Source organism: Vespa crabro, chromosome 14 (assembly GCF_910589235.1).
Source record: "Vespa crabro chromosome 14, iyVesCrab1.2, whole genome shotgun sequence".
NCBI lineage: Eukaryota > Metazoa > Arthropoda > Insecta > Hymenoptera > Vespidae > Vespa > Vespa crabro.
This window is the reverse complement of record NC_060968.1, coordinates 5890184-5918178: the sequence shown is the minus strand read 5'-3', so window position 1 is coordinate 5918178 and position 27995 is coordinate 5890184. Positions and strand designations below refer to the sequence as shown.

Here is a 27995-nt window from a genome sequence, read left to right as displayed (position 1 = left end):
TTAAGTGCTCTTCTATAGGAGGCTTTACAGAATGTAATATTGGTTAAATGTTTATTAGATTGCATTAAGGCTAATTCGTTAAAGGAACCGAACCGATATCGCTGATGTCGCATAAAAAAATAAACATTCATTTTAGGGAATGGCAAAAAACTTGGATTTAGTTTCAATATGCAATATATTTTACAAAAGTTTCATAGCGATTTTTGTAATTAAATATTCAAATATTTATTTACAAAGTATGATTACTTAAAGCATCATTTTTATTCATTTATCATTTAATAGATAAACAAATTGTAGTTATATTATGAAGGATTATCAACTTGTAAAAATACATACTACACGTATGTATTTATTCATGCAAAGTAAATTGTGCACAAGTAATGAGGTCGTCGATTATTTCGTACAAGCTTTCGATTGATACGATATTGAAATAAAATACATATATTATTAAGTATTTATTCTTTTTACACCAGCAGTTTACTCAAAGAAAATCCTTACGGCACAGTTGTATATTTTACATAATAATGTATATTTGCATTTTCTGATAGACCGGCAATTTCTCTCTTTTCAATGTTTTATTTTTGATATACTAGTCCTGGAAAAGAGCAAAAGAGAGCAAAGAAATAAGAAAATTTTTATATTAATCAATATGTATAAAGTAAGAGAGAGAGAGAGAGAGAGAGAGAGAGAGAAAGAGAGAGTATTTACGTTTGCATTTGTTTACTACCGCTGAGAACTATATACGGTGATTGAGTTTCTTTTTGCTTTGCTTGTAATAAATTAAGTGTTCCCAATGGCGTATCCGTCGAAGACATTCTTTTCATTAATACCTCTTGCTCAGCTTTTTTCATACGCTTTTCCACCTGTATTAATATTTATATCATAAAAATGTCTCCTTTATACATACAATTAATGAACAACTATTAAATATAATGGAATACTTTATTCTTTCCCGGTCCTTTCCCATGAAATTTGTGTGAAAGATAGCGAAAAGCTTCCTTTGCACTTAAAACATGTCCATCGTCATCTATGTACTCCAATTTAACATTTGGCTTAAAGCCTTCTTTCTCTTTAAAATCTGATGTAGGACCATTGAAACGATCTCTTCTTCCAAACTTATCGTCATCTCTAGAAAAAGCAAAAGAAAAAGAAAAAGAAGAAGAAAAAGGAAGAAAGAAAAGCACGTAAATATATGTAATATTATACTTGGATATAGAATATTAGATAATTATGCGCGTGTCTCCTCCATTCGATAGATACAAATTTGGAAATTATATTACGATTCACGCCGAAAACCACCGCTTCTAAATATTATTTCTTTTCATAACTTTCTCCAAACGATATAAAATAGCAGTGAGATAGAAAATACACAATGGATGAAGGAAAGAAGATGGAAAAGAAATATACCCATATGTTTTGTCTTCAATAGAATAATTTTGTGCTTGCAAATGTGCAAAGCGTGAGGCAGATGGTCTGTTACTGTCTTCCTTTTGTAAATATCCCTTACTCATTGCTAGTTTTAATGCACCACCTACACCTTGGCCAAGCGATGGTTCTGCATCTAAAATAGCAGCTTCTAGTGCTACAGGCTCCGATTTGCTTTCATCTAAACGCAATATTGAGAAAAGTAAAATAGGCGATTTGTATAAATAACATAATATCACATAAGTTGTATATAATTAAGTAATAGAATACCTAAGTGTACTGTATTCCATGCACCACGACCATCATCTTCTTCTTCGTCAGAAACGATCTCATCCTTGATACCATCAACCTCAAAGTCCTACGGAAATAAAAGGTGGGATATAAAATTTTGTAATATAAATATAAAGAAAGGGGTAGATGAATAAATACCATAAGTTCCTGTCCATTTTCCTCTCTATTACCGGCAAGCCCGTACGTTGGAATGTCTCCTAAGGTTCTACAAAATTCTGCGGTAGCATTAAGAACTATGTTCGTCGATTGATTTTCGTCTAAAGCTGTTGATTCTTGCTTAACACTTTCTGTAACATTTTTCTCGTCCGACATTTGTAATTCTTTTAATCGATGCGCCTTCTTTAAAGCCATTTGCAGCTCTAACTCCTTGTCGTCGTCTTCAAATTTTATTCCCGTTAAATCTTCTTTGGGCCCTGTCAATAGAAAATATGTTGCAGCAATAGTTGAAATTGGATTTAGAAAATTACATTTAGAGATCATGAAGGACCTGTAGGACAAAAGGAAAAAAAGAAAAAAAAAAAGGAAAAAGAAAACCGAATATATAAAATGAAATCTACCTTCCAAATCGTCTACGTCTAAAGTACCATCATTTTCTTTTGCGTCCTCAGTTTTTTTGCTCCTTCTACTTCCCAAGTCTCTGAGATAATCATTCTCTTGAGACATCAGGTCGTCTGCCTTTAATTTTCTTTTCGTTCTTATTTTTCGTATCTAAAAAAAGAAGAAAGAAAAAAAAAAAAAAAAAAAAAAAAAAAAAAAAAAAAAAAAAGAAAAAAAAAGAAAAGAATGAAATCAATGTCGACAGATATAAAGCACATGATACTTTAAACTTGGCAATAGAAAAATTATCAAAGAAATTCCCCTTTTAATATTTAACCTTTTTCTTTGGCTTCTTAAACTTCTCCAACTCCTGCTCGTTGTAATATTCGCTAGCCAATTGTGGTTCTCTCGTTTGCAATGATTCCAATTTCTTATTTGCTAAACGGTGCTTAACAATTTCTGAACGGCGCTGCTTTATCTCTACCGGATTATAACTACCCAATACGAAATTATCCTTTTTCTCTCCTTCAATTTCTTCGTCATATTTATCTAAAATGTTCTTCTTCGATAGGCCAAACTCATCGAAATTATCATCCTCGTAAGCATTATAAACAGACCTTTTAGTTTTGTTATGAACGTTTCGCTTATATCGTTCATCGTCCACCATATTGACATTAACAAGTACATCGCTTTTCTCGTTTAATATATCTTGATCTTTAAGGGTTAGAACCATTCCTTTGCCTTCCGCAATACACTCCTATAATTTATATTATATAAGATAAATCAATGGAATTGCATAATTTTCTCTCTAAAGCGTATTAATGTTCATTTTTAATCTCTGACAAAAGTACATCCATTAACACGCATTTAATATATACATAAACTATATTTACTCACTATATCGTGTTCCACCGTCAAACCCTTCAAATCTTTTTCCGTATAAGCCAGATTACGAGAAAGGTGTATTTCCTCCTTAAGAAGATTACCAATTCCAAACTCTTCATCCAGTTGATCCAACATTTTGGCCTGAAATATAAATGAAAAGATGAGACTTTATTAATACGGAATTAAAGTCGGATCGGATCGGATCGGATCGGATCGGATCGGTTCTATCCTATTATAAAGACCAATGATTACCCTCTCTTCTGCCTTCTTCTTCTCCTCCTGTAAACGTCTGCTCTTATCGATCCAAGCTTTTGTATCGTCGTCAGAATCATCATCCCCTAATGACTTTATCTTCGCCAAATTAGCCTCTATCTGTCTTTTTTGCTTTTGAATGCCAATTCTTTCCTTCAATTTTTGAGTTTTCAACTGATCGTTGGCATTCGGCGCTGGTTTATGATAGAATTCACCCAAATCATCCTTGATTTTGTTGGGATCATCCTTTGACGTACTATCAACCTCTAAAGGCTTCAAACCTAACTTTGCTCTAAGCTTATTTGTTTCCTCAATCGATAATGAGGTTTGCGAAATGCCATCTTTTACAGGGGAAGGGCTATGTTGTTTGGAAATCTCAGGTGGAGGAGGCGTCGAAGGATGCGACGATCTTGAGATTTTTGGAGGCGGCGGTGCATTGACAATTTCAACTGCAAAAATGTCAAAAATACCTTTAACCGTTATCGTTGATTATAAATCAATGTGCATATCACGTCATGCATATCAATGACAATTGGCTCTCCTTTATATCTCCATAAGTATTTTCGAATAGTTTGGGTTTTAAAAAGAAGCGTTACTTAACTCAATGCGTTATATTTCGCATAGAATTATGTTAATGCTATTATGCTAAATCGACAAAGAACGAATAATGATAGGAGAGCTATACTAACCATCGCTATCGTAATCCTTACGTTCTTTCCTTTTGTGTTTCTTGTGATGTCTATGCTTATCTATTTTCTCACGTTCTGGGGTATGACTTCGCGAACGGCTACGATGACGTTTTTTCTTAATATCGCGACTTTTCTCGGCTTTATGCCGTTTGTTCGATCCCATTTTGATCTCAAGTCAGATTATTATAAAATTAACGAAAAAACCCGCTCCTAACCAGTTTGGATACGCTTAGTGCGTCGTCAAAATTCACTAGTAACAGCTGATAAGGCTCCAACTTTTAGAAAGTGATGTGACTAGTAAGTAGTAACTAAGCGGGCCGGGATAGTAACTAGGAGGGAGCATTAAAACTAGTAGTTGGTAACTCTGGATCTACTTTGGCGGCAAATTCGGAGCCTTTATTTAATTAATAGCGATCCGATCGCTAACACGTCGTAATATGATAAAAGAAAATCCAACTTATGGTTATGCTATAATAAAGGATTAATTTAGATGTTAACGAAATAAGAAGAAATCGTTCCTTTTTTTTCTTTTCTCTCCTTTCTTATTTCAAATTAGATCAATTTACTAATTTTGTCTAACATAGATATACTACGTCGCTATTGCGCACACGCCTAAAATTACGCGCTGGAAGGCGCTCTGCCGTTTGTGGCGGCACTCTTTCGTTGTTGATAAACACCAACAACAATAAAGGACGGCTCGGCCGACAGCCGAGTATTTCGCGATCTTAATTCGGCGTTGTTAATCGTCGAGCAAATCTAAGAACGAGATTATTCAAAATAATACCGTCAACGAAAGTAAGACACAACGACGGCGTGTCAAGGAAACGACGACGTCGAGCGTGACGTTGAGGTTATGGATAATTTCGTCAAGATCGAAAAAATAGGGGAAGGGACGTATGGGGTGGTATATAAAGCGAAGGATAAGCTGACCGGCAAATTGGTGGCGCTCAAGAAGATTCGTTTAGAGACGTATGTTGATTATTATCTTTATTTTATATACCACCTAAGCACTCAGTTTTGATTTAATTTCATATTAGGGATTTGTACAAATAATGGAATGCTCGTAACCCATAATAATTCCTCTTTCTTTGTCCGTCGAAAACGTAGTTTCGTCGATTGAAAGCTTCATTTTAGGTCATTCAACAAAATAGTAAATATAAACATTGTAATTTTATGATAAGTCTCTCAATGAGATAACACGAACAACGAGATTTATTGATTAATCCATTAGCAGCTAATAGTACACTGTGTTCCATTTAATGTTTATCCATGAAAATTTTTCGTGCTAACACAGAAAAGGATGCTTTTACAATTGATTCTAATTGATTCTTTCTATGAGGAATATATAAACCTTTGAATCGACTGGTATTAATTTAAATATGAATAAAATGTTGCCGCTAATAGAAATATTACATGATTGATTCCTACTCCCATTTAAATTAAACTTTTTTGCAGTGCAATTTTTTTTTATTAGTACCTATGAATGTTATTTTTATGTTCGAACAAGAAACACCATCTTACGTGAAGTCGTATACATATGTTTATGTACATGTATATGCCATGTATATGCACGTGTATATGCCATCTATATGCACGTGTATATGCCATCTATATGCACGTGTATATGCCATGTATATGCACATGTATATGCACATGTATATGCCATGTATATGCCATGTATATGCCATGTATATGCCATGTATATGCCATGTATATGCCATGTATATGCACATGTATATGCACATGTATATGCACATGTATATGCACATGTATATGCACATGTACATGCACATGTATATGCACATGTATATGCATATTATGTAAAGAAGCTAATGCAAGCTAAAGCACTTATATGATTTCTTAAGCAGTTTGCTTCAATGGTATACGAGCTATCCAGTCTTCAATAAGTTTCTTATGTTTGCCTCGCAAGACCCATCATTATCACGCATCTTACAAAGTTATCTTTCAGACTCTCGGCCAACTTCATATTGACCAGTCTTTTGCTTATCCGCATTGCTAACATACATGCTAACATGCACATTGGGGTCAGCTGAATCTGGAGGGGCCACGTTACACTATATTGTCGTAGCACCACATTATTCAGCTTGTTCCATTGTGTTATGCTCGCCTATAATTGCTATAACTGCAACTGCTAGAAAATGGGTTACTATACTATAGGTTGATATTCGATATTCATCTGTGAACGTGTACTTTTTTATAGAGAAAATTCTACATAATAATATCAAGTTTTCAATATTTTTCATTTAATTATGGTATATGAATTTGAATCAGGGAAAGTGAAGGCGTACCATCGACCGCTATAAGGGAGATATCGCTCTTGAGGGAACTTGCCCATCCAAATATTGTCCAGTTATTTGATGTTGTGGATGGTGATAAGCATTTATATCTTGTATTTGAGTTTCTCCAACAGGATCTTAAAAAACTATTAGACTCTGTAAAAAGTGGCCTGGATCAAGCTCTTGTGAAGGTAGGAGGCACATTTATCTATTACTTTTCTTTCGAAAAAAAAAAAAAGAAAAAAGAAGAAGGAAAGGAAAGGAAAAGAATAAATCAATTTAGCAATACAATAATATCAGTTTAGTTCTATATGCTCTTTGGAGCAAAATTAATTTTAAAAGCAGCGCAAAGGGTATAGAAATCACAGTACGTGGAACATAAAAGAGATATTTATTTTCAGAGCTATCTCTATCAGTTACTAAAGGCGATTTCTTTTTGTCATCTACATCGTATTTTACATAGAGACTTGAAACCACAAAATCTGTTAATTGATCGCGAAGGCTACATAAAATTAGCTGACTTTGGTCTAGCTAGAACTTTTTTGATTCCCGTAAGAACGTATACACACGAAGTAGTGACGCTCTGGTATCGTGCACCAGAGATTCTGTTAGGAACTAAGCTATATTCAAGTGCAGTGGACATATGGAGCCTTGGTTGCATTTTTGCAGAAATGGTTTGTAAGATATGGAAATAACAATATCTACACAATCTAGATTTTAATGTGCTCTAATTATCATCTTATTTTGTTTTTGTTTTGTTTCGTTTTTTTTTTTTTTTTTTCTTTTTTCTTTTTTTTTTCCTTCTTACAGGCTACCAGAAGAGCACTCTTCCCAGGTGATTCTGAGATAGATCAATTGTTTAGAATATTTCGTACACTTGGAACGCCAGATGAAACTATCTGGCCGGGTGTATCACAACTTCGTGATTATAAATCAATGTTCCCTAGATGGGAGCCGTGTGATTTGGACGAAGTTGTACCTTCTTTAGATGCCGAAGCCAAAGACTTACTCATGGTAGGTATACGAGATGTTGATGATAATTTGACGAGTTGCTCTCTCTCTCTCTCTCTCTCTCTCTCTCTCTCTCTCTCTCTCTCTCTCTCTCTCTCTACTATCTATTATACCGCTAATATTTTGTTCTTTCGACCACAGAAACTCTTGATATATGATCCCAATGAGAGGATAACAGCTAGAAAGGGTTTGAATCATCCGTATTTTTCCGGTGTAAAATTAGTCCCACCGCCCTTGCCAAAGAAAAAGTGACATAGATTTATGGCACTTGGACTCACAGAATACCATATTTCCTATTTAGAATGTACAATATCGTTTAAAATAATGATTAAGGTACAATACTATAGAGATGTTTTATTAAGGAGACGGTGTAATTTTGATATACTACGAAGTGTTCATTTAAATATATATTTGATAAAGTTTAAATTAAATAAACAATTTATATTCTGCTATGCTGTATATTAATACGATTTTATTCGTTCTTTGTGTAAGATAATGGATGAAAGCAAATATTGGACATCAATTTAAGGGGAATCAATAAATCTACACAATTGACTTTACTGGTTACGTGCTTCGAAAGCGACTACTACGCTTTTCTTTTTACTATATCACGAGAAATTTATATAACGGTACTCATTGAGCCACGCGAGTAGATTGCATCGAGGATTCGATCAATTTCGGTAAAGTTAGTTCAGAGTGTGTCTCCGAGACAGACCTATTGACTTCTTGGTGAACGGGCGAAGCTGTCAATTTAGGAAGACGCAGCTCGTTCGGTGAAGTCTTTCTCGGAGATGTTTTATCAGCGTTTTTCAATCTTAGATTATTTGGTGGACGAGGAGTGCTCGAAGGTTTCGACAATTTCAAAGGATCGGACTCCTTGATCGGGCTTCTTTTTTCATCGGGCATATTTTTCTTCCCTTTCTCCTCGTCTTTTTCTACATACTGTACCGAAGTACCGTTCGTGTTTTCCAAAAGGACATCCTTTTTATTTGACGTTGGTGACTTAGCCAGGCTACTGCGTACAGCTTGAGCAGTAATCACGCGAGAGGGTGACCTTATGGTGCGCCCTCGAGTCGGCGTAGATGGCGGAGGCTGTGGTAGATCGCTACTCTTCGTCGTCGTCGTCGTCGTCGTCGTCGTCGTCGTCGTCGTCGCCGCCGCCGTTTGTGTTTTCTCTCCGTCCGTTTGTTCCGCAATGCATTGTACCTAAATACAAGATGCTTGTTTAAAATGACTTACTTATGCGCCTGATCGTAACTCGCAGTAGTTCATGTAGCTATGAACTATTTATACATTTATTAAAGTCAATAACTTACTACCATATTATGAGATATACGAGATTAGCGAATGTGCAAACTGACCTTGATTTACAGTGGCGGTGAGTGCTCTGCACGATACTTCGCAACCCGACGTGTGTTATATACGTGAGAGTGAGGATACACGCTGTGCTGATATGTATATACTCGTATTATATTCTTGCGATCTGGTTAAATTCTTTCTACGGTATGTTTTAGAGGCTATGTTTTAAAAGCTATTAAGAATATTAGTTTGAGAAAAGAGATAAAGGGGTATTGCTTAGAACGTTTTCGTTTAATCTCGACCATAGTGGTCTTTAGATTTGTTAGGATTGTTGTTTCTCGTGTGTTTCGTGTGTGCTCGCACGCACGCACGCACGCACGCACGCACGCCAATGTATCCTTGTGCAATATTATTTCCGCAATGTTCTTTAAGAGACACATCTTGGTTCTTTTGTCGTCTCGTATGCAACAGGGTCGACCACTAATGCGCTTGGGATCGAACGTGGAGGTGACAAATGATAAAGACAATGTAAATTTAAAAACAAAAATATTATTGCGATATTCCAGCATGAACCTCCTGAAAAAGATATACCGGACAGTCATTGCACAATTGCGCTCGTACGAAGTGGTAACTTGTGAAAATTATGAGAACCTAAGATTAGTTGTTCTTTTTTTGCATTATCTGTTTTTTCTTTTTTTTTTTTTCTTTTTTTTTCTTTTTTTTTTCTTTTTTTTTTCTTTTTTCTTTTTATTCTTTTCTTCCTTGTTATTGCGAAATATTCGGATGTTAATCGAATCGAGGTACACAGTAGTCAGTATGGAGGCAATATAGTATAATGTGTAATATTACATACATGTATTTTCTAGCGACGTGTAAATTGCATGAAACGTCCTAAAAGTGAAGACGACAAACAAGATGCTTTCGTTTATCTCCTTTTCTTTTCCTTTCCGTTCCTTCTCCATAATAGCATACTCTGACGATTAATCTTAATTATCGAGATAATTGTATTATTTTCTAGCGATAGATTTATTGTTATATTGGTGAGTGCAACGAATAGCAATATAGTTTACGTATCTACAGTAACGATTACAAATATCTCGTACTCTCTATATCATTTAGATACAATCTGAAACGAGTTCGATGTACTAAACGATCCAGAATTAATCCTCCTCGTTTACAATATTATACCTCGTACACGTACTACGCGGCTGCGAAGCCTCGTTTTTCTTCGCCTCAGAACTCACTCCAATCAGACACTTTTCACTTTATCGAAACCGATGAAAGCGGTCTGTCCGATACGTGCGAATATTATAGTCTTGTTTCTCAATGATTCGACCAATTCGGAATAAAATCGACGATCGATGGGGAACGTGGGGATTCTACGGAGAATAATAATATCATAAATCGCTCAATCTAATCCCTAATGATCTCTCTTCTACCGCTACCTTTATTTTCTTTTTTTAACGAGCTACCAAATAAACTTCGTTATATCAATGATGAAACGAAACGTTTACCTTACACACTCACGATCATAATGAAAAATTTTTCTGCTATGCCGTACCATAGAAAATTAGAAAAAAGAAAGAAAAAAGATACATGTGCCTATAGGTATTTTAAATTTGGAAGAATTATACGATGTCAATCAATTGTCCAGTTGCAATCCTTGATTCGGATCCTTCCGTTTAAAAATACGATACGACGGTCTACGTTAATTATGACATTAACATTTTCGTATACAATTTTTATGCTTCGCACATCGACCATAATTCGTATTTTTTTCTTTTTCTTTACAAGAGATTTCTTTGGAGATGTTGGATTAAAGAAGGAAACAAACAAGGAAAAAATGGTTCTTTTTCTTGTTATAATGGCTCCCTTGTTAGTGATAAAAGATATGACGCATACTCGAACTCGATACGAAAATGCGATACGACGCGATGGAGGGAACCAAGTGATCGATGACGAGAAAGATGTTAATTAAGCACGTTACGTCATAAACATGGCATACGTACGGAATGCGGACGTTTTTGTATCTCCGTCTATCTTTCTCTCTTTCTCTATTCTCTTTATTCTAAGTATATGAACGATCATAGAACGCTGACCGTGCAGACTTCATTGCCAATTTACATGTTGCGAAGGATGCGCTGATTTCTTTCATTCAATGGCACAGTCTTGAGTTTATGCGGGAGAAAAAAGATGTAAATTCATCTTGAAAGGGTACTAATTTGAAACACGAAAAGTTTCCTTTTTGATATTCCTTTCGATTGGTCTTCTCTGGTAATCGATAGACGCTCATTTAAAAACTTATTTGTCCAATGAGAACAATTCTCAATGATTAAAAACAAGTTTGATCGAATTTTCTCTATCTCCAAGTTCATCTTAATGAACGCCAAGCCATTGAGTTTAACGATCGATAAATCAATATTCGTTGGCGAATATTTTCACTGTTTCAGGATACTCTTTTTTGAAGATATAAAGCGATAGAGTTTCTGGTGAACTATATATAATGACGTCGCAATAATAAAAACGTCGAATTAAGAAATAAGTCATTTATCGTGCTTATGTAATATTTCATACGATACAGAAATATTATATATGTACGTTTAAATACACCCAAGTGTTTATCATCATATACGGTGTGTGTATGCGCGTGCGCCACAGAGAAAGAGAGAGAGAGAGAGAGAGAGGGGGGGGAGGGGGGAGGGGGGGAGGGGTCGAAAGAGGCAGACAGAAAATGCTGGACTAATCTCAATCGTTGCCGTGTAACATTTGAGTCAGAAAAATATCGCTTTCAACGAAAAATTCCAATCAAAACGAGGCGATTGTTCGTTTATCGCAAAATCGACAATGACGAGTCCTTACAGAAAAAGATATTCACGCGAGCATCGTACGGACGATGATTCCGCTGTGATAATTAAGAATGGTGCCCTAAACGCTTAGTATCGTCTCTTGAAAGAGTCCCTTGTAGTGGGGATGTATTTTTGGGGATTCTCGTAGATGAAGGAAAAGGTAAACGTGAGTTATACGTAAATTGTGACGAAGTTTAAGAGCAGAGTTATCGGTCGAGTTTTCGTGAGAGCTAGCATTCCTGGTTGAGGTTCTCGTCCGAAGTTGGCAGGCCGTTCTTGCCGTCGGTGATCGCGCCGGAGGGTATGGGGCTCTGCGGGCACAAGACACGTATCAGAATTAGAGAAGGAACCGAGCCCCCCTGATAAGTCATTCCTCAAAACGCATATCTCAAGGCGCTAATTCTTTCCATCGTCCGCGACCCCGACACACATTTGGAAATTGGAGAGTTACATACGTCGTATGGCATATACGAGCCAACAAAATTCTATAAAAGCTTTTATAATATACCGTTCTTCTTCGAAGTGTTTTTCTTTTTTTTTTTTTTTTTTTTCTTTTTTTTGTCGCGTTAGTAAGGCCGCCGATATTGAGAGTGCTGGAAAATAATTACAAGATACATGCAGCGCGACTGTGAGAAGCGAGTTCAGCAGTTGACGTGACTAGTGCGGACTCTGATAAAACAAAGAAAAAGCACCGGTTGTCTCGAACTAATGCCACAGAATTATCGATCGACAGTCGAGGTGCGAATCTCGAAAATCGATCTTCAATCGAATTGTCAATTGAGATTATTCATACGAAAAAGACGCAACATACCTGCGAACCGCTACCGCAGAGACTTTCGACGTTCGAGCCTGTCTGTCTGAGATAATCTTTGTCGTTGAAGATCTTCTTGTCTCCGCCACCGGGCTTATGCTTGACATTATCCAGAGAGCCTACCTTGCTCTCGGCTTTGATATCGACCTTTTGCGTTTGTATCTGCAATTATAATTCTCCTCTGTCGTTAATCATTTTACATTATTGTTTCATTTCGATCGAACAAAAGTGCAATCGAAGAAAGTTCAAGCATATGAAAAGGAGCTGAGGTATGTTATTTAATCGTTCACGCAATCGACACAAATAAGCTCTACTCTATCTATGGCGTAAAGAATAGAAAAAAAGTCTATATATGCTATAATGAAGATAACCGTTGAAGAAAAAAAAAAAAGAAAAGAAAAAAAAGAAAACAAAAAGAAACTACCGTCAATATGGCGTAACATGTAGTAATTTGTATAATTCTGAAAAAGGATTTGGAATACTCTGGGACATGCTCCGTCATGCTAAAGCTCCTCCGATCAAACAATAATTTTACTTACTTTGCTGGTTAATATACCTATATCCAGCGAAAGAATATTTATTATGATTAGAAATAAACGAACGACAGGCACGACATCCAAGTTTATTAATTGTGAGAGAGCATACGTTTTCCCGTAGGTAGAATTACTAATAAAGTCGATTCGATGATCTAGCGTGACAATGATAAAATAGGATGAAAACCCCATCGATTGCCGGAAAAATATTACCTCCACACAATTTGAATTTGAAGTTGAATAACGATAAGAGAATCCGACATACGGGGTGCTTGTACCGGATGACGAGAAAGAACCCAAATATAGGAATAGATGCGGAAGAGACTTTATAGAGATACGTAGCTGACCGTTATATACTTACGTCGTTATTCGTGTCCTGCGGTGTCTTTGGTGGCGTCGCCGATGACTGAACACCAAGAAATAACAATGACTTGTTAATTAATGACAAATGGACGAACGCGCATGCATACGGAAGAGAAAATGTGGCTAGTCGACGAACGACGAGGATTCATGAGCCGCTTCAAACACAATTCTTCTATTTGCTCTTTTCTTTTTTTATTATTTTTCTCTAATCGCATAATATCGCGAATCGCAATGATATCGCGGAACTAAGTCCTTATTGTCGCATATAAATACATTACATTCCGCATGCAACGTTTCATTCACGAATAAGTAAGTAGATATTTTATTGAAATCGCTCTTTTCTTTCTGATCGAACGAACGAACGAACGAACGAAGCGAGCATTCTGTTAATCACAGTAGCAAATATGAATGTGAATAAATGGATCATCAAGCCTCGGCGCTTGATTTTCTTTTTCTTTATCTTAGTTTCTTGTTTTTTTTTTTTTTTTTTTTTTTTTTTCTTATTATCTAGGATTATCCTCTTCCAACACAAGTGTCACCTAACTCTATCCTACGTTGTACATATATTTAGGTATGTATTATTTATATATTTGATCCGATTGATTATACTTTACTCGCTTCTTCCTTGATCTATGGGTCTGTGTTATTACGAAAGGAATGCAAACATTAGAAACACTAACGGCACGTTTCTAGATTATAATTTTAATAATGAGAAATGCATTAGAGAGAGAGAGAGAGAGAGAGAGAGAGAGAGAGAGAGAGAGAGAGAGAGAGAGAGAACACGGACATGCTGAGATCAATGTCAAAAATTGATAAAATCTCGATCGTCGAGGATACAAGGCAATGTTTGTATAGATATTTTATAAAGGAATCTTTTACCTTGACACTTCCACCACCAGGAACGTGCTTGGCGTTTTCTTTCGAGCCAACTTTTGGCTTTGCTTTGTCTTTAAAATCCAATTTCACTGTCTCAATCTTTTTATCACCGCCGCCGGGCTTGTACGTTGCATTTTCCAAAGAACCCACTTTAGGTTTCGCGTTCCATTGAAGTTTTATTTGAGATATCTGAAATGAAAAACACCATTGTACGGATTGGCGGAGCCAATATCGTACCTACCAAGCCAAATTTATATTGACATTACATTTACGAATCGAGAATAAAGATAAATCTCGACGATATACCATGGACGTGTCAATAAAGTCGTTATGTGTAATTCGTTTTAACTCGCAATCTCAGAAAGTAAAAACTATTGCAGAGTCAAATTGTTTTTATCAATCAATGAATTTTGAAACGGAGCCTACCTTTTTGTCACCACCACTTGGCGTGTACTTATCGTTCTTCGCGGCAATCTTAGGTTGTGCCTTGCTAAAGTCTAACTTCCTGTTCTCTATTTTAACTTTTCCACCACCTGGTTTGTAACTTGCATTCTCTAGTGAACCGATTTTCGATCGTACCGTCTTCAAATTCGGCGACGGTGCAGCACCAACTTGGATTTTGTTCATTGGCACTTCTGCATCGTTAGAAAAATTCAATGACGATTATTGTATCATCGAAGATCTGTCGTCTAGGAGGCATAAAGGAAAGAAAGAACGGACTCGACATACTCTTTTTCTCTTGACTTCCTGTCGACGACGGTGTCTCTGGAGTTCTTGGCAATGACTTGGCAGACTTGCTAGGTGATTTCGTCGGCGATCCAGCTGTTGATCTCTTGTCGCTCTCTTTGGTCTTTGATGGTGATTTCTTTGTTGGTGAATCTGCCACTCCATTCGTAGTTGGTGGCTATAATGGAGAAACATGATCTTAATTCATATTGGCTCTCATATCTGGGTAGTTAAATACTCGTATACTTACAACGTTATGTTGGCTTAAATCGTTACTGTCACTTTCAGTCTCTGTAAAAAGTAAAAAGATATGATATGATATGATACAATACACACGCAGACGCACACGCACACGCACATGTTATATGCCAGACTATTGTATGATTGAAATCTAATTTAGAAAGAGAACACCGAAGCAAAATCTCGTTGACACCGGTCATAATAAAATCAAAACATTTGATAAAATTAATAGATTCGTGTAGAAGCGAAATAAGAGAGAAAAATAAGCGTATCTATTAAAAACTTCACTGCAGGCTCATCAATAAATGGCAAAACATTTCGAACTTCTTTAATGGTAATTGGTGCAAGTACATTATTTTGTCGAAACCTTTATTTTCTTTCTCGTTCTGCAATTTCACGGGCGTTTCTACACGTCGTGGCTTTCCAGTGGGCGTTGTCGGTTTCGAGGTCTCTCGCGAGGAAGCCTCACTCTTTTCCACCACGTTTTCGTCCTTCTTAACGATCGAATCCTCAGCAAATGTGGTTTTTTTCTTTTCGCCCTCGATAGGTTTCATACTGATCGCCGATTTCGGTGATCTCGGTGATTTCGGTGAACCAGGAGAGGACAAAGATCTTCTCTGTCCATTATCGAAACCTTTTACACCTTCCTGGGGTGATCTCGGTGGTGTGGGTAAGGACTCTGGTACAGGCAACTTGTCATGGTCAAAGGAATGGGATGTCGACGATATTGCGGTCGGCTGTTTCTCTAAAATAGAATCTTTCGAAAGTGCTGACGTAGGTCTACTTGATCTCTCTGGACTTATACTTTCTGTCTTATTTTCTGTCTGTGCGTCTACGACCGTCGGCGTGGACGCTCTAGAGATATCGGAGGATTTCGACGGAGTCTTCGAGTCTTGCTCCAGGCTTTGCATCGTTAAATTATTCGATGGACTCGCAGTTAATTTTCTTTTATCTTCCATTACGACGTCGGGCGAGGGCGAGGGCGAGGGCGAGGGAGAGGGCGAGGGCGAGGGCGAGGGCGAGGGCGAGGGAGAGAGAGAGGGAGGAATAGAGATAGGCAGGGACTTCCCTCCTTGAGTTTGTTCGACAGATCGAATGGATGGATCGTTTAAAGGCTGTCGAAGTTTGTCGTCTCTAATGACGTCCGACGGTGATGGAGACTTTGACGATATTTTCGATGCTTCTTCAGGATCAGCTGGGGTTAGAATTTTCGATGGACTTTGTATCGGAGGAGTTTGCCGCTTCTTCTCTTTTATAATATCCGGCGATGGTGACTTTCTAGGCGATGTTCTAGGTATTTCATCTAAATTCTGCGAAATTGAATTGTTTGACGGGCATATTGCCTTTTCTTCACATTTGCCTTCTTCAGTTTTGTCGTTGCTCAGGGTAGAATCATTCTTATCATTCTGACTGACCGGAGAATGTGCGGCGTTCAATGAGGGACTAGTGGGAGACTTATCGGAATCATCTTTCGTAAATACTTGATTGACTTGATCCTTTTCAATTTTCTTTCCCTTCGATTCGCCTTCCATTTTATCATGCTTATTTTCATTAGCCTTTACTTCCTCAATCAACGAATGTTTATTATTTTTCGTCTCCTCAATTGCGCATTCTATTTTTCTTGATGCAGAAGATTCATTGGAAGATCCATTCCCATAATTTCCTTTCTCTTTAATGTCAACAATTTTCTCATTTTTAGCGAAAACAGATTTATCGTCGATAGAATCATTTTTAATCGTCGTTCTATCCTCCAACTTGACCAATGGAGTTTCTTTTTCCGACTGCTCGTTGTCGTTTTTAGGGACGATCATTTGTTCGAAAGATTTTCTTTCCGGCTTGGCCTCGATCGTAGCTGTTCCTGGCCGAGTTACCGACCTACCGGTATCCTCACTTTTCCCTTGCATTTCCGACGCCATGGAAAAACCCGATGGTAGTTCCTTGTTACGATCAACGTTGCCATTTCTCTGTGGCGATTTCTCTTTATTCGCAGCTAAAGCAAGGTCAACCGACCTTGGTGACTTCTCGCTATCAGAAATCGCATTGCCATTTTGCCTCGGAGACTTTTCATTATCCATCACAACGTCGTCATCGTCGTCATCGTTCTCGCCGCCACTGCGAATGTCAGCCTTCCTCTTCTGAACCGAGTTCTCACGGACAAGATCGGTCTTTTCCTCGTCCAAGTCCGGCATTTTGTCAATAATTATGCGAGGTCGTAGAGATTGCTTGTTCTCTTTATTGGGCAATTGACTTGTTTTTCCTGTATTTAAGGACGTATCATTCCTTGGTCTTTGGGGCAACGAGTTTCGTACTGGTCCCGGTGAATTGGAGCTTTTACCTTGAAGTTGACTAGTAGATGCTGGCGCCGACAAATCCAAGATTCTTTGCTCCGTTCTCCGCTCAATGACGTTACTTTTATTCGTTTGTTGTATCTGATAATTTGGTCTGGGTCCTATCGGTTGCGATCCTCCGCTCGATGGATTTGCCGATCTGACGGCAGCTGATCCGAATCTTGGATTTTGAGATATTTCTATTGGATTTTGCCTGGTTTGAAGTTGTTTAGGAGAATGGACTGGCGAATTCACTGGATTTCCAGGAGGATAGACTCGGTTTCCAGGTGGAGGCCTCGGTGAAAGCCCGTGCGGTCGAAGTTGCACAACTTGGCTTGTTCTAGATAGGCCTATGGACGAGTGACTTTCTAAACCGTGAATAGGGTGTTGTCCTGCAGGACGGTTACCTCCTATAGGGCCATTGTATGGCGGCTGTCTTGAAAATCCAATGGATGTAACTTGGGATCTCGCTTGTAAGCCTGGCGATAGAGGTGCACTCTGCTTTACCTACGGAATAATGTTTCATCTCGGATTTATTCGAAACTGAAACATCCCTATAGCAATTTAGAAACGCAAACGTCTGCTTTCTTGTATTCTTGTAATTCGCGCTACTTCGAGCTCTTTAATCGATGTGCCAGCTGGATTATTTTATCCATGATTAGGGACGAAAAAAAGTAATATACCCGATTATACGATTTTGCAGGCGAAAAACAATTGAGCACTAGGTCTAATTGTTGAGGATCTTAAGGCTTTCGAATATTGGGGCGTTGCGTGCGCATATTCCACATCACGCATGTCATGCGCGTATCCTTATACGGGGAAAGGGTAAACGGACCCCATATGTATTCACTCGAATGTGCACGCTGCTCCTTAATCCGTAAGTTTTTGCCCTCGCTTCGTTCCTATATTGTAAAAGTCTGACGAATCTGCTCCCCCAGGCCCTGTCATTTTAGCATAACAATTGTCGAGGCAGTTGCGCTCTCCTACATATAAGTACCCTAAGTCGGAACACTGTTTCTCTTGTCTTTTTGTCTTTTTTCTTTCCCTCCTCCCATCCCCATTACTAATATAAAAACTACTAATAAGAATAGTTCTATTTTGTGGCGCACTCGCGTTTTTCAAACGGTTAAACGAGTATATGGGGATTTTTAATTGATATATCACGTAAGTGATCATAATTATTTCAAGATATTTTCATTAGTCGACACATTGATTTACCATTAGTCGAGAGTAGTAAATCGAATGAATTATATATTTAAAATCCTTCAATATAAAAACGTACGTTGTTTCTCGGTCGCTCGTAAAAGGATCTTATCTATACCATTAGCAACTATAGGTAGCCTATCTATCAATTATTTCGAAACGATATTTTACACGGCATCACTCGTTCAAGATTAGTAATTGCTCGGGAGAGTTGAGAAAATCGTAAGGGCGGTCGTGCAAAGCGGAGAAATTGGGATGCGCTCTATCGGCCCTGAGCTCATCGATCTTTCGATAATACGAGACGACGGTGACGTCTCGAGGAATATTTCCACGGTACCTGCCACCGCTTAACTTTGCTTTCGTTATGGGATTGAACCACGAATGACCGTAGTCGAGATACACTATCGATATCCATCACGCTTCGTCGAGACCTTTTAGGTTGGCGTGACTCAAGAAAGCCCTTTTCTTCGATGTACACCTCGATTACCCTCCCTCTATCTCTCTCGCTCGCTCTCGTTCGTTTCATCTTGTTAAGAGGAATATTGGCAGGAATATTGTCTGACAAATGAACACGGTCTCCATGCCAGCCGCTATTACGTTCAAACAAACTTTCTCTCGCGATAGGAAATCCCTAATGGTGAATTTCGGATATGTAAGGAGACCTTGGTTATAATCTTAAATAAAGTTGACATGGGCATTTAACATTGGTACCGGTGGGTAATAGAACAAAGGGAAATACAATTGATGTTAGGTTATAAAGTAGAGAAAATATGACGACAATCAAGTTCTCTCATCTATGTAATTGAATGATTCTCGTAATTATAATATTGCCTTCTTGCCTTTTTATTTTATTGCTTCTGCTTACCGTGCTCGCATCGCGAACCAAAGCCGCATTGTTAGTCGTCTCCTGCGAATCCATTGAGATTTGTTCCTACACCTGTTGTGTGCGATAGACTTTAGATCGATTTGAGCATCTTCTTGAGTAGCTTCTGATAATATGGTCCTCCATAGAACCTGTTGCGTATCAACAACAGTCACTCGATCGGACTGAGAATAGGAGTCAATGTGCAGGATATACCAATGACGTTGCTACATCATTTTCGTAGATAGAATCATACTCTAAGTGTGGTGCAGAGCAGTGAACCTGCTCCTATCCTGTGATATCGATGGTCTAACTTTTACCAGCGTGTATCAATGAATGTTATACATATATAAGAGCATTTTCAGCTCCCTACTGAGGATTCTTCCAAGAATATAAAGAGATAAAGTTCTGTCAATTATTTTTTCTCAAATGACATAATTTCCAGGATATAAAATTTGTATGATGATATGCATTTTGTCAAAAAAAAAAAAAAAAAAAAAAAAAAAAAAAAAGAAAAAGAAAGAACTAACAACTTGGAAGATTCCTGTTCTTTTGTGTATCGACGTATCAAACGTGGTACGTTTCGTGCATTAAAGCTAGTTAAATCTCGCAAGTACGGTGAATAATTCACGACAGTCAGGTACACGGTATACCTGACAGCTATAGGCGCCTACTTTGATATGTACCTACACAATGCGTGCAACGACGTTAACCGTCAATTATAAATTATCACGCGCACTCTACGTACGGGATCTTCTCTCGGTATTACGTGCTCTTACGACCGACAATACTCTTGTTGTGACGGCGATATCAATTAAATACAATTTTTACATGCTTCACCTATTCTGCGACATCTTTTTTCTGTTATTAGAGGTGACGTCACTACTGTAAAATAACGTATGTATACCAATGACAGTAATTTATCCGCCAACGTAGAGATCAGACGTTCAGAATTTTCGTTTTTAACGAATATTTAGGAATTGCGTGATGTCAAATGCCAATTTGTTCATCGTCAATCATTGACCAATCAATGATAAGTATTTACCGTCGGAAAATGCAGCCAGTACTTAAAACCATTGTGGATTTTAAAGAAGATTGCCCGATCGATAGAATAAATTTCAATAGATCGGACACTGACGGAATTCTCCCGGAACTCTCATGAAATTTTACGAATAATTAGATGCGAGTTTTGGAACGCACTTCGAAAGGTTTTACGAACATTTACTAGGGGCATCGTAACTCCGAGGGGTCGTTTTGTGGGCGCTTGCACCTTGCATGGTAAATATCGCTTGTGGCCGGTTAAACTGCCGCGCGTTCTTAACGAGTTACAAGAAACGGAAAGCACAGACGGCTAAGGGGGTAAAATGTAAACGGAGGAAGACACGCGAACCGTCATAACCAGCTTGGCACAATGAGAGATTGCGTTATAGTCTTACTACCGGCGATTGACCTTGGCAAATACAAACATATAGACATCTCGGAATCCAAGTTCGTGTTTTCGATTTAAAATAACACTGGGCACAGTTTCTATAATTATTATACGTATGTACATGCATATAGAAGAACGTACGGCCATAGGGACAGATTTGCGCGAAATAAATTAGTGTATAAAAAGTGTGACAAGTTCGCGGACTGAAACTAATTACTTAAATGTACCTACGGGGCACAAAGTAGTAGTCGTTTTTTTAAACGACTATTTACCACGGATCTTAATAGTCCCACAATCGAAACTTTTTCATTCTAGATAAAGGGTAGCGCTTTGTAATGTAAAAAAGAAATGCGTTGCTTTAATGTAGCTCGTTCGATCGCGATAAAGCGTTAACCTTCAGACGTTCTTGTATTTTTATCGAGCCGATCCTCGGACCCCAATCTTATTTTCGTTTTCCTTTTTTTCTTTCCTTTCCGTGTTTCATTGGAACACTCGAACGAATAAAAATTGAAAACTAGTTTGAATAAGTCGCGTCGACGCACCTTCTTGATCCTTATCGTTTTGACATTGCGTTTGCGCACGCTTGGACGACTTCTGGAAATATGGAATCTACGAGGTGTGAGCTTCGTTCGAGCTCTCCGTGTTAGGACTAACATTATGGTGACTCATCGTCTAATGCGGTTCGCGCGAAACCAGGAATTTTATTAGGAATTTTATCGCGCGAGTAAATAAATTATGGAATATTATTATAACCGCATATTATTTCTCATTTATTATCTCTACAATAAAACTTGCCTCGGGATATTTGACAAAAGAAATTTTTTCTCCGATCTCTTCTGCCTGCCGATATTATCTTAAAGTCTAAAAATTTAGCTTATATTCTCATCCGACGCGTTTACTTTCAAAGGAACATATCTCTTCATGTCATAAGACATCGGTGGTGCTAGCCTTCGGCACGTCCTAAACTTCCGCTCTTATTTCCGTCGGAAAAGCAGAAACGGGCCGTGCACGCTCCGTTGGCATTGTACGAGTACAGTGGGCAACTGCCCATTCCTGGAGTTATTGATCCGACCTCGGTGAGAGTGTATTCAATTCCGTCGTTTATATGCATACATTGATGCATACTACGGCTCATGCTCTCGTATCTAATATGGGAAATTAACGCGTTCACGCTTTGCGAGGCTTCCGGGAAAAGAAAGAAAAGGACAACGAAGAAAGAACGACAACTGAAAGCTTTTGCCAATAACGGATTTGATTCGATCGAAATTAATCTAGATAGATTGCGGACTACCCAGAAGATCCTTTATTAAAGAGATTGTTTTATAAGGTGGGGGGGGGGGGGGAAAGAAAAAGAAACAAGGGAACGATTGTGAAAGGAACGACGAGTAAAGTTTTTATCGATTTTGTTTGCACGTTATGGAAACAAGCCAATTTACCGGCTAGTTAAGTTGAGATCGAGAGGCAGTATTATTTCTCAGCTTCTTAGATTTCTGCGTATTCGTATCCAACGGACGATAAAGCGATAAGGAATTTATAAGAGAAATGGCAAAAAATCCGATTGGATTACCGTCGAAGATAATCGACTACGGGACTTTCTACGGGATTAATTTCACTAGAGGAGAGGAGTCTTGCCTATTGCACTTTTGTGGCTTATTTCGAACGAACTGAATCGATAACGTTTGTGACGACACGTTGAGTTACGATATATAGGCGTCGATATATAGGTTAGAGAATTTACGATAGCGTGGATTAGCGATTTTTTGCGCTCGCTCCTTCCAACCTATTTTATCTTCCTCTCTCTCTCTCTCTCTCTCTCTCTCTCTCTCTCTCATAATTGTTTCTATTTTCAGAATCATTAGAAATACGAACGATTAGAGGGATCATTGTTAACGTCCATAAGAAATCGTCGAAACAGGAGGAATTATATCGAACGAAAGTGGTTGGCTCGTCGCTAACTCGTATATCGTCGAATGCGGGCAACTAATAACGCGACACAATCGATACTTCAAATGTAAAAGGAAAGAAAAATGAAGGAAGATAAAAGGGCTATATGTTGTGACACGTAGAGTCACAATGGTCATGCATTGCGAGTATGTATTATTCTGTCATTACTTGAGGAACCAAAAGAAATCCAAGAAGAATAATTTTCATATTGACGAAGAGAGTCCACGTCTGATGAATTCTCTCTCAGAATTCATAACTTGTATCGAGCGAGCAAAACGTACGAGCAGATCGAGGTTAACGACAGATAAGGGCGAAGCACCCGTGTGCGGGCAGGCAATGTCGTTTTATCGAGGAGCAACATCTTCGAGTCACCTGCGGCGACGGTCCGCAATGGCGATGTCCTATTGTCACGTGGCTATGTTTATCCGATACCGCATCGTTGGTTTATTTCCTTTAGGTTAATCCATTAGCTCGATTTTAGAGGCTGCGCCTTTTGAAATGACACGTAAATAACGTGAAATGTAAAGAGACTGAAATGTATCGTCTACGTTGTCTTCTAGGAGCGAATAGGGAGAAAAAATATAGGAAATTTCTATAACTCTAACGATCTCGAGAGCATCGAGATAGTAATCACGAGGGCGCACGAACAAACTGTATTAACACATCGCACGCCATCCATCCATCTTTATTTATTAACTATCGGTAAAATCTTTTTTCTTCCTTTTTCTTTCTTCAAAGCGTCATACCCTCGGCACACCGTCTCCGGTCATGGACGTCCTCACTGACGTCCGCTGTTTTCTCCTCTATCCTACTTTCTTCGCTCTGACTTATTCTTTTATCATCTACTCGTCCGATGTCTAGTGTCATCGATGGAATTGGCTCGTACAATAGGCCTTACCTTTCGCGAACTTTCGCCTTCGACTTGTTATATTAATCGTTGGAATAGTAAACGTTTTGCAACGAATGAAAATGAATACGATCAAAGAAATAGGTCAGGTTGGGCATGTTATATAGGATAGTATCTAATGTCAGCTTACTTCACGAATTTCAACGAGTGACCGGAGATGGAGTCTATGACGAATTAATAATGATTTTCATTTTAATTGGAATCGAATTGATCGCTGTCTGAGCAAACGATCTAACGATCTACAATAATTAACGGCTGCTACTGCGCGTGATGAGTGCCGAAGCGCTAAATACCTATGTGCAAGTCGAATTCGTGCGAGTGCTCGTTCAAGTAATGCACTGACGATTGCCGACGAGGAAGGAGGAGAAGAAGAATTAATTTGACTATTGGTCTAGTTGGTTGGTTATAAAACACGACCAGGGATTTTATTTTAAGGACGCCTGGAGAGGATACCTACGTAGCAAATAGTAAGGAGTTGCATAAGTGGCGTTATATCTTATTCAGCCATGACAGGTACTAAATCGAGCAGCAATTTTACAATGACTAAAGATCTAACGATCCGCGAACGATCGTCTCGTTAACGATCACGATATTGTCTTCGGGACGACATTTTTGCTCGGTCGCGAACAACGATACGTATGTATTTCGTGATATGTTCGATTCTCGATTCGACAAAAGATTCGATATTCACTTTCACGACGTTAAATAATCTTTCTGACTATCTACGACGTACGCTTAAGTAGGGCTCTGACCTACGACCTCATTTCACTCCGGTGCACGCTACCGTACGAAGTATGATTTTAAGGGCACGAACAAATTTTCTGTGTTCAGACGAGCAGAAAGAATACGCAATAACGCGGGACATTAAAATACAGAGAATTTCTCTTGGAATCGCTGCTGTTGGAAAAGAAATTTGCAAAAATATCGTAATGTGTTAGAACGATCGTACTTATTGACACGTCACGAGTATCCACCCGGTAGATGCTCTCTACTCCTCTTCCGTTTTCACATCGATCTCGTTTTGACGAACCGGAAAAAGGACGATTACTCGAGAAGAATCGTGAGCACCGATAAAAGCTTTGTGCAAGCTTACCTGGAAAACTCAGGATGATATCTAGGTCTCCTATAATCTCTCTTTCTTTTGTAATAAACGCAAGAGGTTCTAGAATGCTGTCAATCGAGTGCCGTCTCGTGGGTTACTAGAACTGTATGAGATCTGGAAGTCCTTCTTCGGCAAGAGGTACGTCGTCGTTCTATCTATCCGTCGGTCCGTCCGACGTTCATTCCCTACGAACGTGCGCCCCGTCGGTTTGTCCTGCCGTGCCTCTGCTCCTGCGCTCGACCCTCCCAGTCAGACACAACTAGACCCAGAGCTCACTCGATATACAACCAACGTGCGCGCGCGCTCGCTCGCGAGAGCTAGACGAGAGAGAAAGAGGGAGGGAGAGAGAGACCACGTCGAAGCTTAGCGAGAGAAACTACTATATTATAAATTATTTACGTCTCGTCCTAACCGAGTTTCTACGTTGCACGCAATGTCATAAAAGGAAAAAAGAAAAAAATTTGCTTTTTATTTCAGAATTTCGATTCTTCCGATGAGGATGCTACTCGTCGAGACTTGTCGTTCTTTCAAGTTCGACTTCAATGTCGTCTTAAAGCTTCGTTGCTCGACGAACTGAAAGTTTGGAGAGATTTAAAGCGACTTGAGAACAGGTCCACGAACGAATGCAATTTCTTATCGACGAAAAGAGGCATCTCTAACGGAGGGAAATAGAGAGAGAGAGAGAGAGAGAGAGAGAGAGAGGGGAGGGGAGGAGAGAGAGAATACTACCCTCTAAATGGGCGGTGGTGTCGGACTATCGATACCTATATCCGCTTCTGACCCGGTTTTCCTTCGAGCTCCTGCTCAGCGTCTAGCTCTATCGAGAAGGTGACAGCGTGAACGCAACTAACACGCAGGGAGGACCAATTCGACGATCGATCCGACCACCTGATTTTCTCAATGTGAAAAGTGGAACATCCTACATTGGTTGCATCAGTTATAATCTTTCCTGCTATCAAAGGCAGAAATGGTTTCTTGAGTTTGTTGAGAGTTTTAGATACCTCAAAAGAGCAACACGTGAATAGTAGAATCTGAACGTTAACAGGCGTTAGTACTTTACCCTGGCTGTCGTTGGTAAAAAGAAAAAAAGGAAAAAAGAAATTGGATGACCTCGTTAAATAACACGAACACGTACACATACGTTGCAAATCGTTCTCGTTTGAACGCGATGTGCCGAATGAAGAAGGCTACAACGAACGTACCCTTCTCCCTGCTTCCATCCACCTCCTTTCGAAGTAACCGCTTTAATTTCTCCGTTATTCGACGTCGTGTCGTTGTATCTTCGAAACTCTTCTCGTACTAGATCGGAAAGCCCGGTTACGGCTTTTTACGAACAACATATAACATATAACGAATATGCCAAGCGATAATTCCTTCTCCTTAATTCTTCTTCTCATTTCGTTAAGAATAATCCTTTACGCAGACATGCGCGCGCGCGCACGCACGCACAACATCCACACGCTGCGAGCGTGTTACATTCTCTTTTCGCGAAAAGCCTCAAGAAACGAATTAAAATATGTGTTCCATGTTTCTCTGCGGAATAAAGCAATAACAGAGATTTTTCTTCTTTGATACGCTTATGATATATACATATATTACGAACGAATAAAATAAATATCATTGCAGGGTCCACATTGAGTTTTTAATTCGACAGGGCAAATGTTTAAGCGTTCATAATAAATCGCTTTGACGCCGGTTTCCCTCTTCTTATTCATCGTCGACTTATTAATTCACGTTTCATTATCGCGCAACATGTCGGCATTTTGTGCATGAAACGTCAGAGTTTGTGAGGAAACAGTCGAGCCATTCATTCGACTACCAAGTTTCTTTGCTAGTACGTATTCTCGTGGCGATGCTATCGATACGGAAAGACTTATGAGTGTGCTGTCCCATTGTGGAGTTGCGATATTCCTTGCGAATTTAATGACTAATATTTAAATATCAATTAGACCTTTTGAAAATCTCTGAAAACTATCGTCTTTGCTCACCTTATGTCATTAAGTCGAGCCATTAAATTGGCTCAATGTCTAACCCATTATCTATATCGAATTCGATGGAGCTTTTGCTTCGGATATCTTCATGGTCTAACTTCAGCTCTTTCTCTTACCTGAAACAAAATAATATTTGTTTGTTAGCATTAGTTACCAGCGTATCTTGTTGTTGGCAGGCGAGAAAGAGAAATGGTAGCAACATTCAAGCGGAAAATCGATATTACAAAAGTGACGTGCGAGAAACATGGTAGAAGGATGATTGCTCGATGTTACGAGTACGAAGAAAATTACTCAACGAATCGTCACGGTATAATTATCTATATCGAACCACTGAGACACATTGTACAATTTTCTTCCTAGGACCTACCTTTTTAACGAATTGTTATATAAGAATAGGTACTTTATTCAACAAGGCTGTACTATCGCATATATTCGGGTATTTGGAATTATTCGACCGATTACCTCTATACATTACTATCTTGATTATCTAAAAACGTGTATGTAGTAAATAATATTTTAAATAATCTCTTTCGCTGTTCAGTTCCCTTTTTCCTGCGCGATAATGATTTCCATTGTTCTTTCAGCGTCTGCTCAGATGTTTAAGTTGTTTGAACAATCGATCAATATTACACAAAGCAGGATACTACTTTAGCAGCGACCGATACGAGCGTTAGTTATATCGATTAGATTAGAAAGTGGCAATTAAGCGTTGCCAAGGCAAACCAATGAAACAACCTGTCATTTTTTCAAATATCATTAATGAGACTTACGCTTCGAGATTTACATTTTCCTCCTTACCGTATATCTATATCCGATTCGCCATACGGTTCGGATATCGTCCGCAGTTAGTCAGGAATTAAAATCAATAAGAAACTATCCAAGTATATTCTAGCAGTAAGAGATCTGTTTGCTGGCACTACACGACCGCCACGAGTATTGCTAACGTACCGACAGAGTTCAAAGTTGCTCGGTTTAGTAGGTACCGACCGAAGAAGAAAAGAAGAAAAATATTATCCATGACCTCTCTGGCACACAAGATAATTTTTTACGGAAGAACTCGTTGCGACCACTCTTTTTACAACTCGTTTCACTCGACAAAAATACTCTAATGAGTTCTAATCGTCGGAAGCTCCTCTATAAAAGATTAAA

General features: G+C 38.6%; 4 protein-coding genes across 8 annotated transcripts; 1 reads left to right on the top strand and 3 right to left on the bottom strand.

Moving 5' to 3' along the window:
• Positions 1-442: 442 nt before the first annotated feature.
• Positions 443-4335, bottom strand: LOC124429219 (U4/U6.U5 tri-snRNP-associated protein 1). 2 transcript variants are annotated; one of them, XM_046974211.1, is made up of 11 exons: positions 4080-4335; positions 3391-3839; positions 3151-3279; positions 2591-3010; positions 2274-2424; positions 1855-2129; positions 1696-1783; positions 1408-1606; positions 942-1128; positions 709-863; positions 443-595 (listed from the first exon to the last, which is right to left on the bottom strand). In XM_046974211.1, the coding sequence occupies exons 1-11, from the start codon at positions 4240-4242 to the stop codon at positions 568-570; spliced, it is 2244 nt and encodes a 747-aa protein (XP_046830167.1). In that variant the 5' UTR covers positions 4243-4335; the 3' UTR covers positions 443-567. The 2 variants fall into 2 exon arrangements, with proteins under 2 accessions (XP_046830167.1, XP_046830168.1); XM_046974212.1 differs by having other exon boundaries at positions 4101-4335.
• Positions 4336-4697: 362 nt separating this feature from the next.
• On the top strand, positions 4698-7839 carry LOC124429224 (cyclin-dependent kinase 2-like). 2 transcript variants are annotated; one of them, XM_046974232.1, is made up of 5 exons: positions 4702-5048; positions 6372-6567; positions 6778-7050; positions 7187-7390; positions 7529-7839. In XM_046974232.1, the coding sequence occupies exons 1-5, from the start codon at positions 4933-4935 to the stop codon at positions 7637-7639; spliced, it is 900 nt and encodes a 299-aa protein (XP_046830188.1). In that variant the 5' UTR covers positions 4702-4932; the 3' UTR covers positions 7640-7839. The 2 variants fall into 2 exon arrangements, with proteins under 2 accessions (XP_046830187.1, XP_046830188.1); XM_046974231.1 differs by having other exon boundaries at positions 4698-5048; positions 7187-7839.
• On the bottom strand, positions 7832-8709 carry LOC124429124 (uncharacterized protein DDB_G0290587-like). The gene is made up of 2 exons (XM_046973983.1): positions 8704-8709; positions 7832-8593 (listed from the first exon to the last, which is right to left on the bottom strand). Exons 1-2 carry the CDS (start codon positions 8707-8709, stop codon positions 8021-8023), a joined length of 579 nt encoding a protein of 192 aa, XP_046829939.1. The 3' UTR covers positions 7832-8020.
• A 506-nt stretch (positions 8710-9215) lies between these two features.
• On the bottom strand, positions 9216-19625 carry LOC124429218 (microtubule-associated protein 2). Of its 3 annotated transcripts, none has more exons than XM_046974207.1 (9): positions 19477-19625; positions 15449-17915; positions 15092-15132; positions 14836-15019; positions 14542-14750; positions 14119-14304; positions 13238-13282; positions 12344-12505; positions 9216-11843 (listed from the first exon to the last, which is right to left on the bottom strand). In XM_046974207.1, exons 1-9 carry the CDS (start codon positions 19528-19530, stop codon positions 11763-11765), a joined length of 3429 nt encoding a protein of 1142 aa, XP_046830163.1. In that variant the 5' UTR covers positions 19531-19625; the 3' UTR covers positions 9216-11762. The 3 variants fall into 3 exon arrangements, with proteins under 3 accessions (XP_046830163.1, XP_046830165.1, XP_046830166.1); XM_046974209.1 differs by having other exon boundaries at positions 14845-15019; XM_046974210.1 differs by lacking the exon at positions 13238-13282.
• Between the last annotated feature and the right edge of the window lie 8370 nt (positions 19626-27995).

Coding starts and splice junctions, on each gene's coding strand:
- LOC124429218 (XM_046974207.1), bottom strand. CDS start 19,530: ATGGATTCGCAGGAGACGACTAACAATGCGGCTTTGGTTCGCGATGCG. Junction 15,133..15,448: donor GAACGAGAAAGAAAATAAAG/GTTTCGACAAAA, acceptor TACTTTTTACAG/AGACTGAAAGTGACAGTAAC. Junction 15,020..15,091: donor ATTTAAGCCAACATAACGTT/GTAAGTATACGA, acceptor TCTCCATTATAG/CCACCAACTACGAATGGAGT.
- LOC124429224 (XM_046974231.1), top strand. CDS start 4,933: ATGGATAATTTCGTCAAGATCGAAAAAATAGGGGAAGGGACGTATGGG. Junction 5,049..6,371: donor AAGAAGATTCGTTTAGAGAC/GTATGTTGATTA, acceptor AATTTGAATCAG/GGAAAGTGAAGGCGTACCAT. Junction 7,051..7,186: donor GTTGCATTTTTGCAGAAATG/GTTTGTAAGATA, acceptor TCCTTCTTACAG/GCTACCAGAAGAGCACTCTT.
- LOC124429219 (XM_046974211.1), bottom strand. CDS start 4,242: ATGGGATCGAACAAACGGCATAAAGCCGAGAAAAGTCGCGATATTAAG. Junction 1,784..1,854: donor AAAATGGACAGGAACTTATG/GTATTTATTCAT, acceptor TTATTTCCGTAG/GACTTTGAGGTTGATGGTAT. Junction 596..708: donor GGTAGTAAACAAATGCAAAC/GTAAATACTCTC, acceptor GCTCTTTTCCAG/GACTAGTATATCAAAAATAA.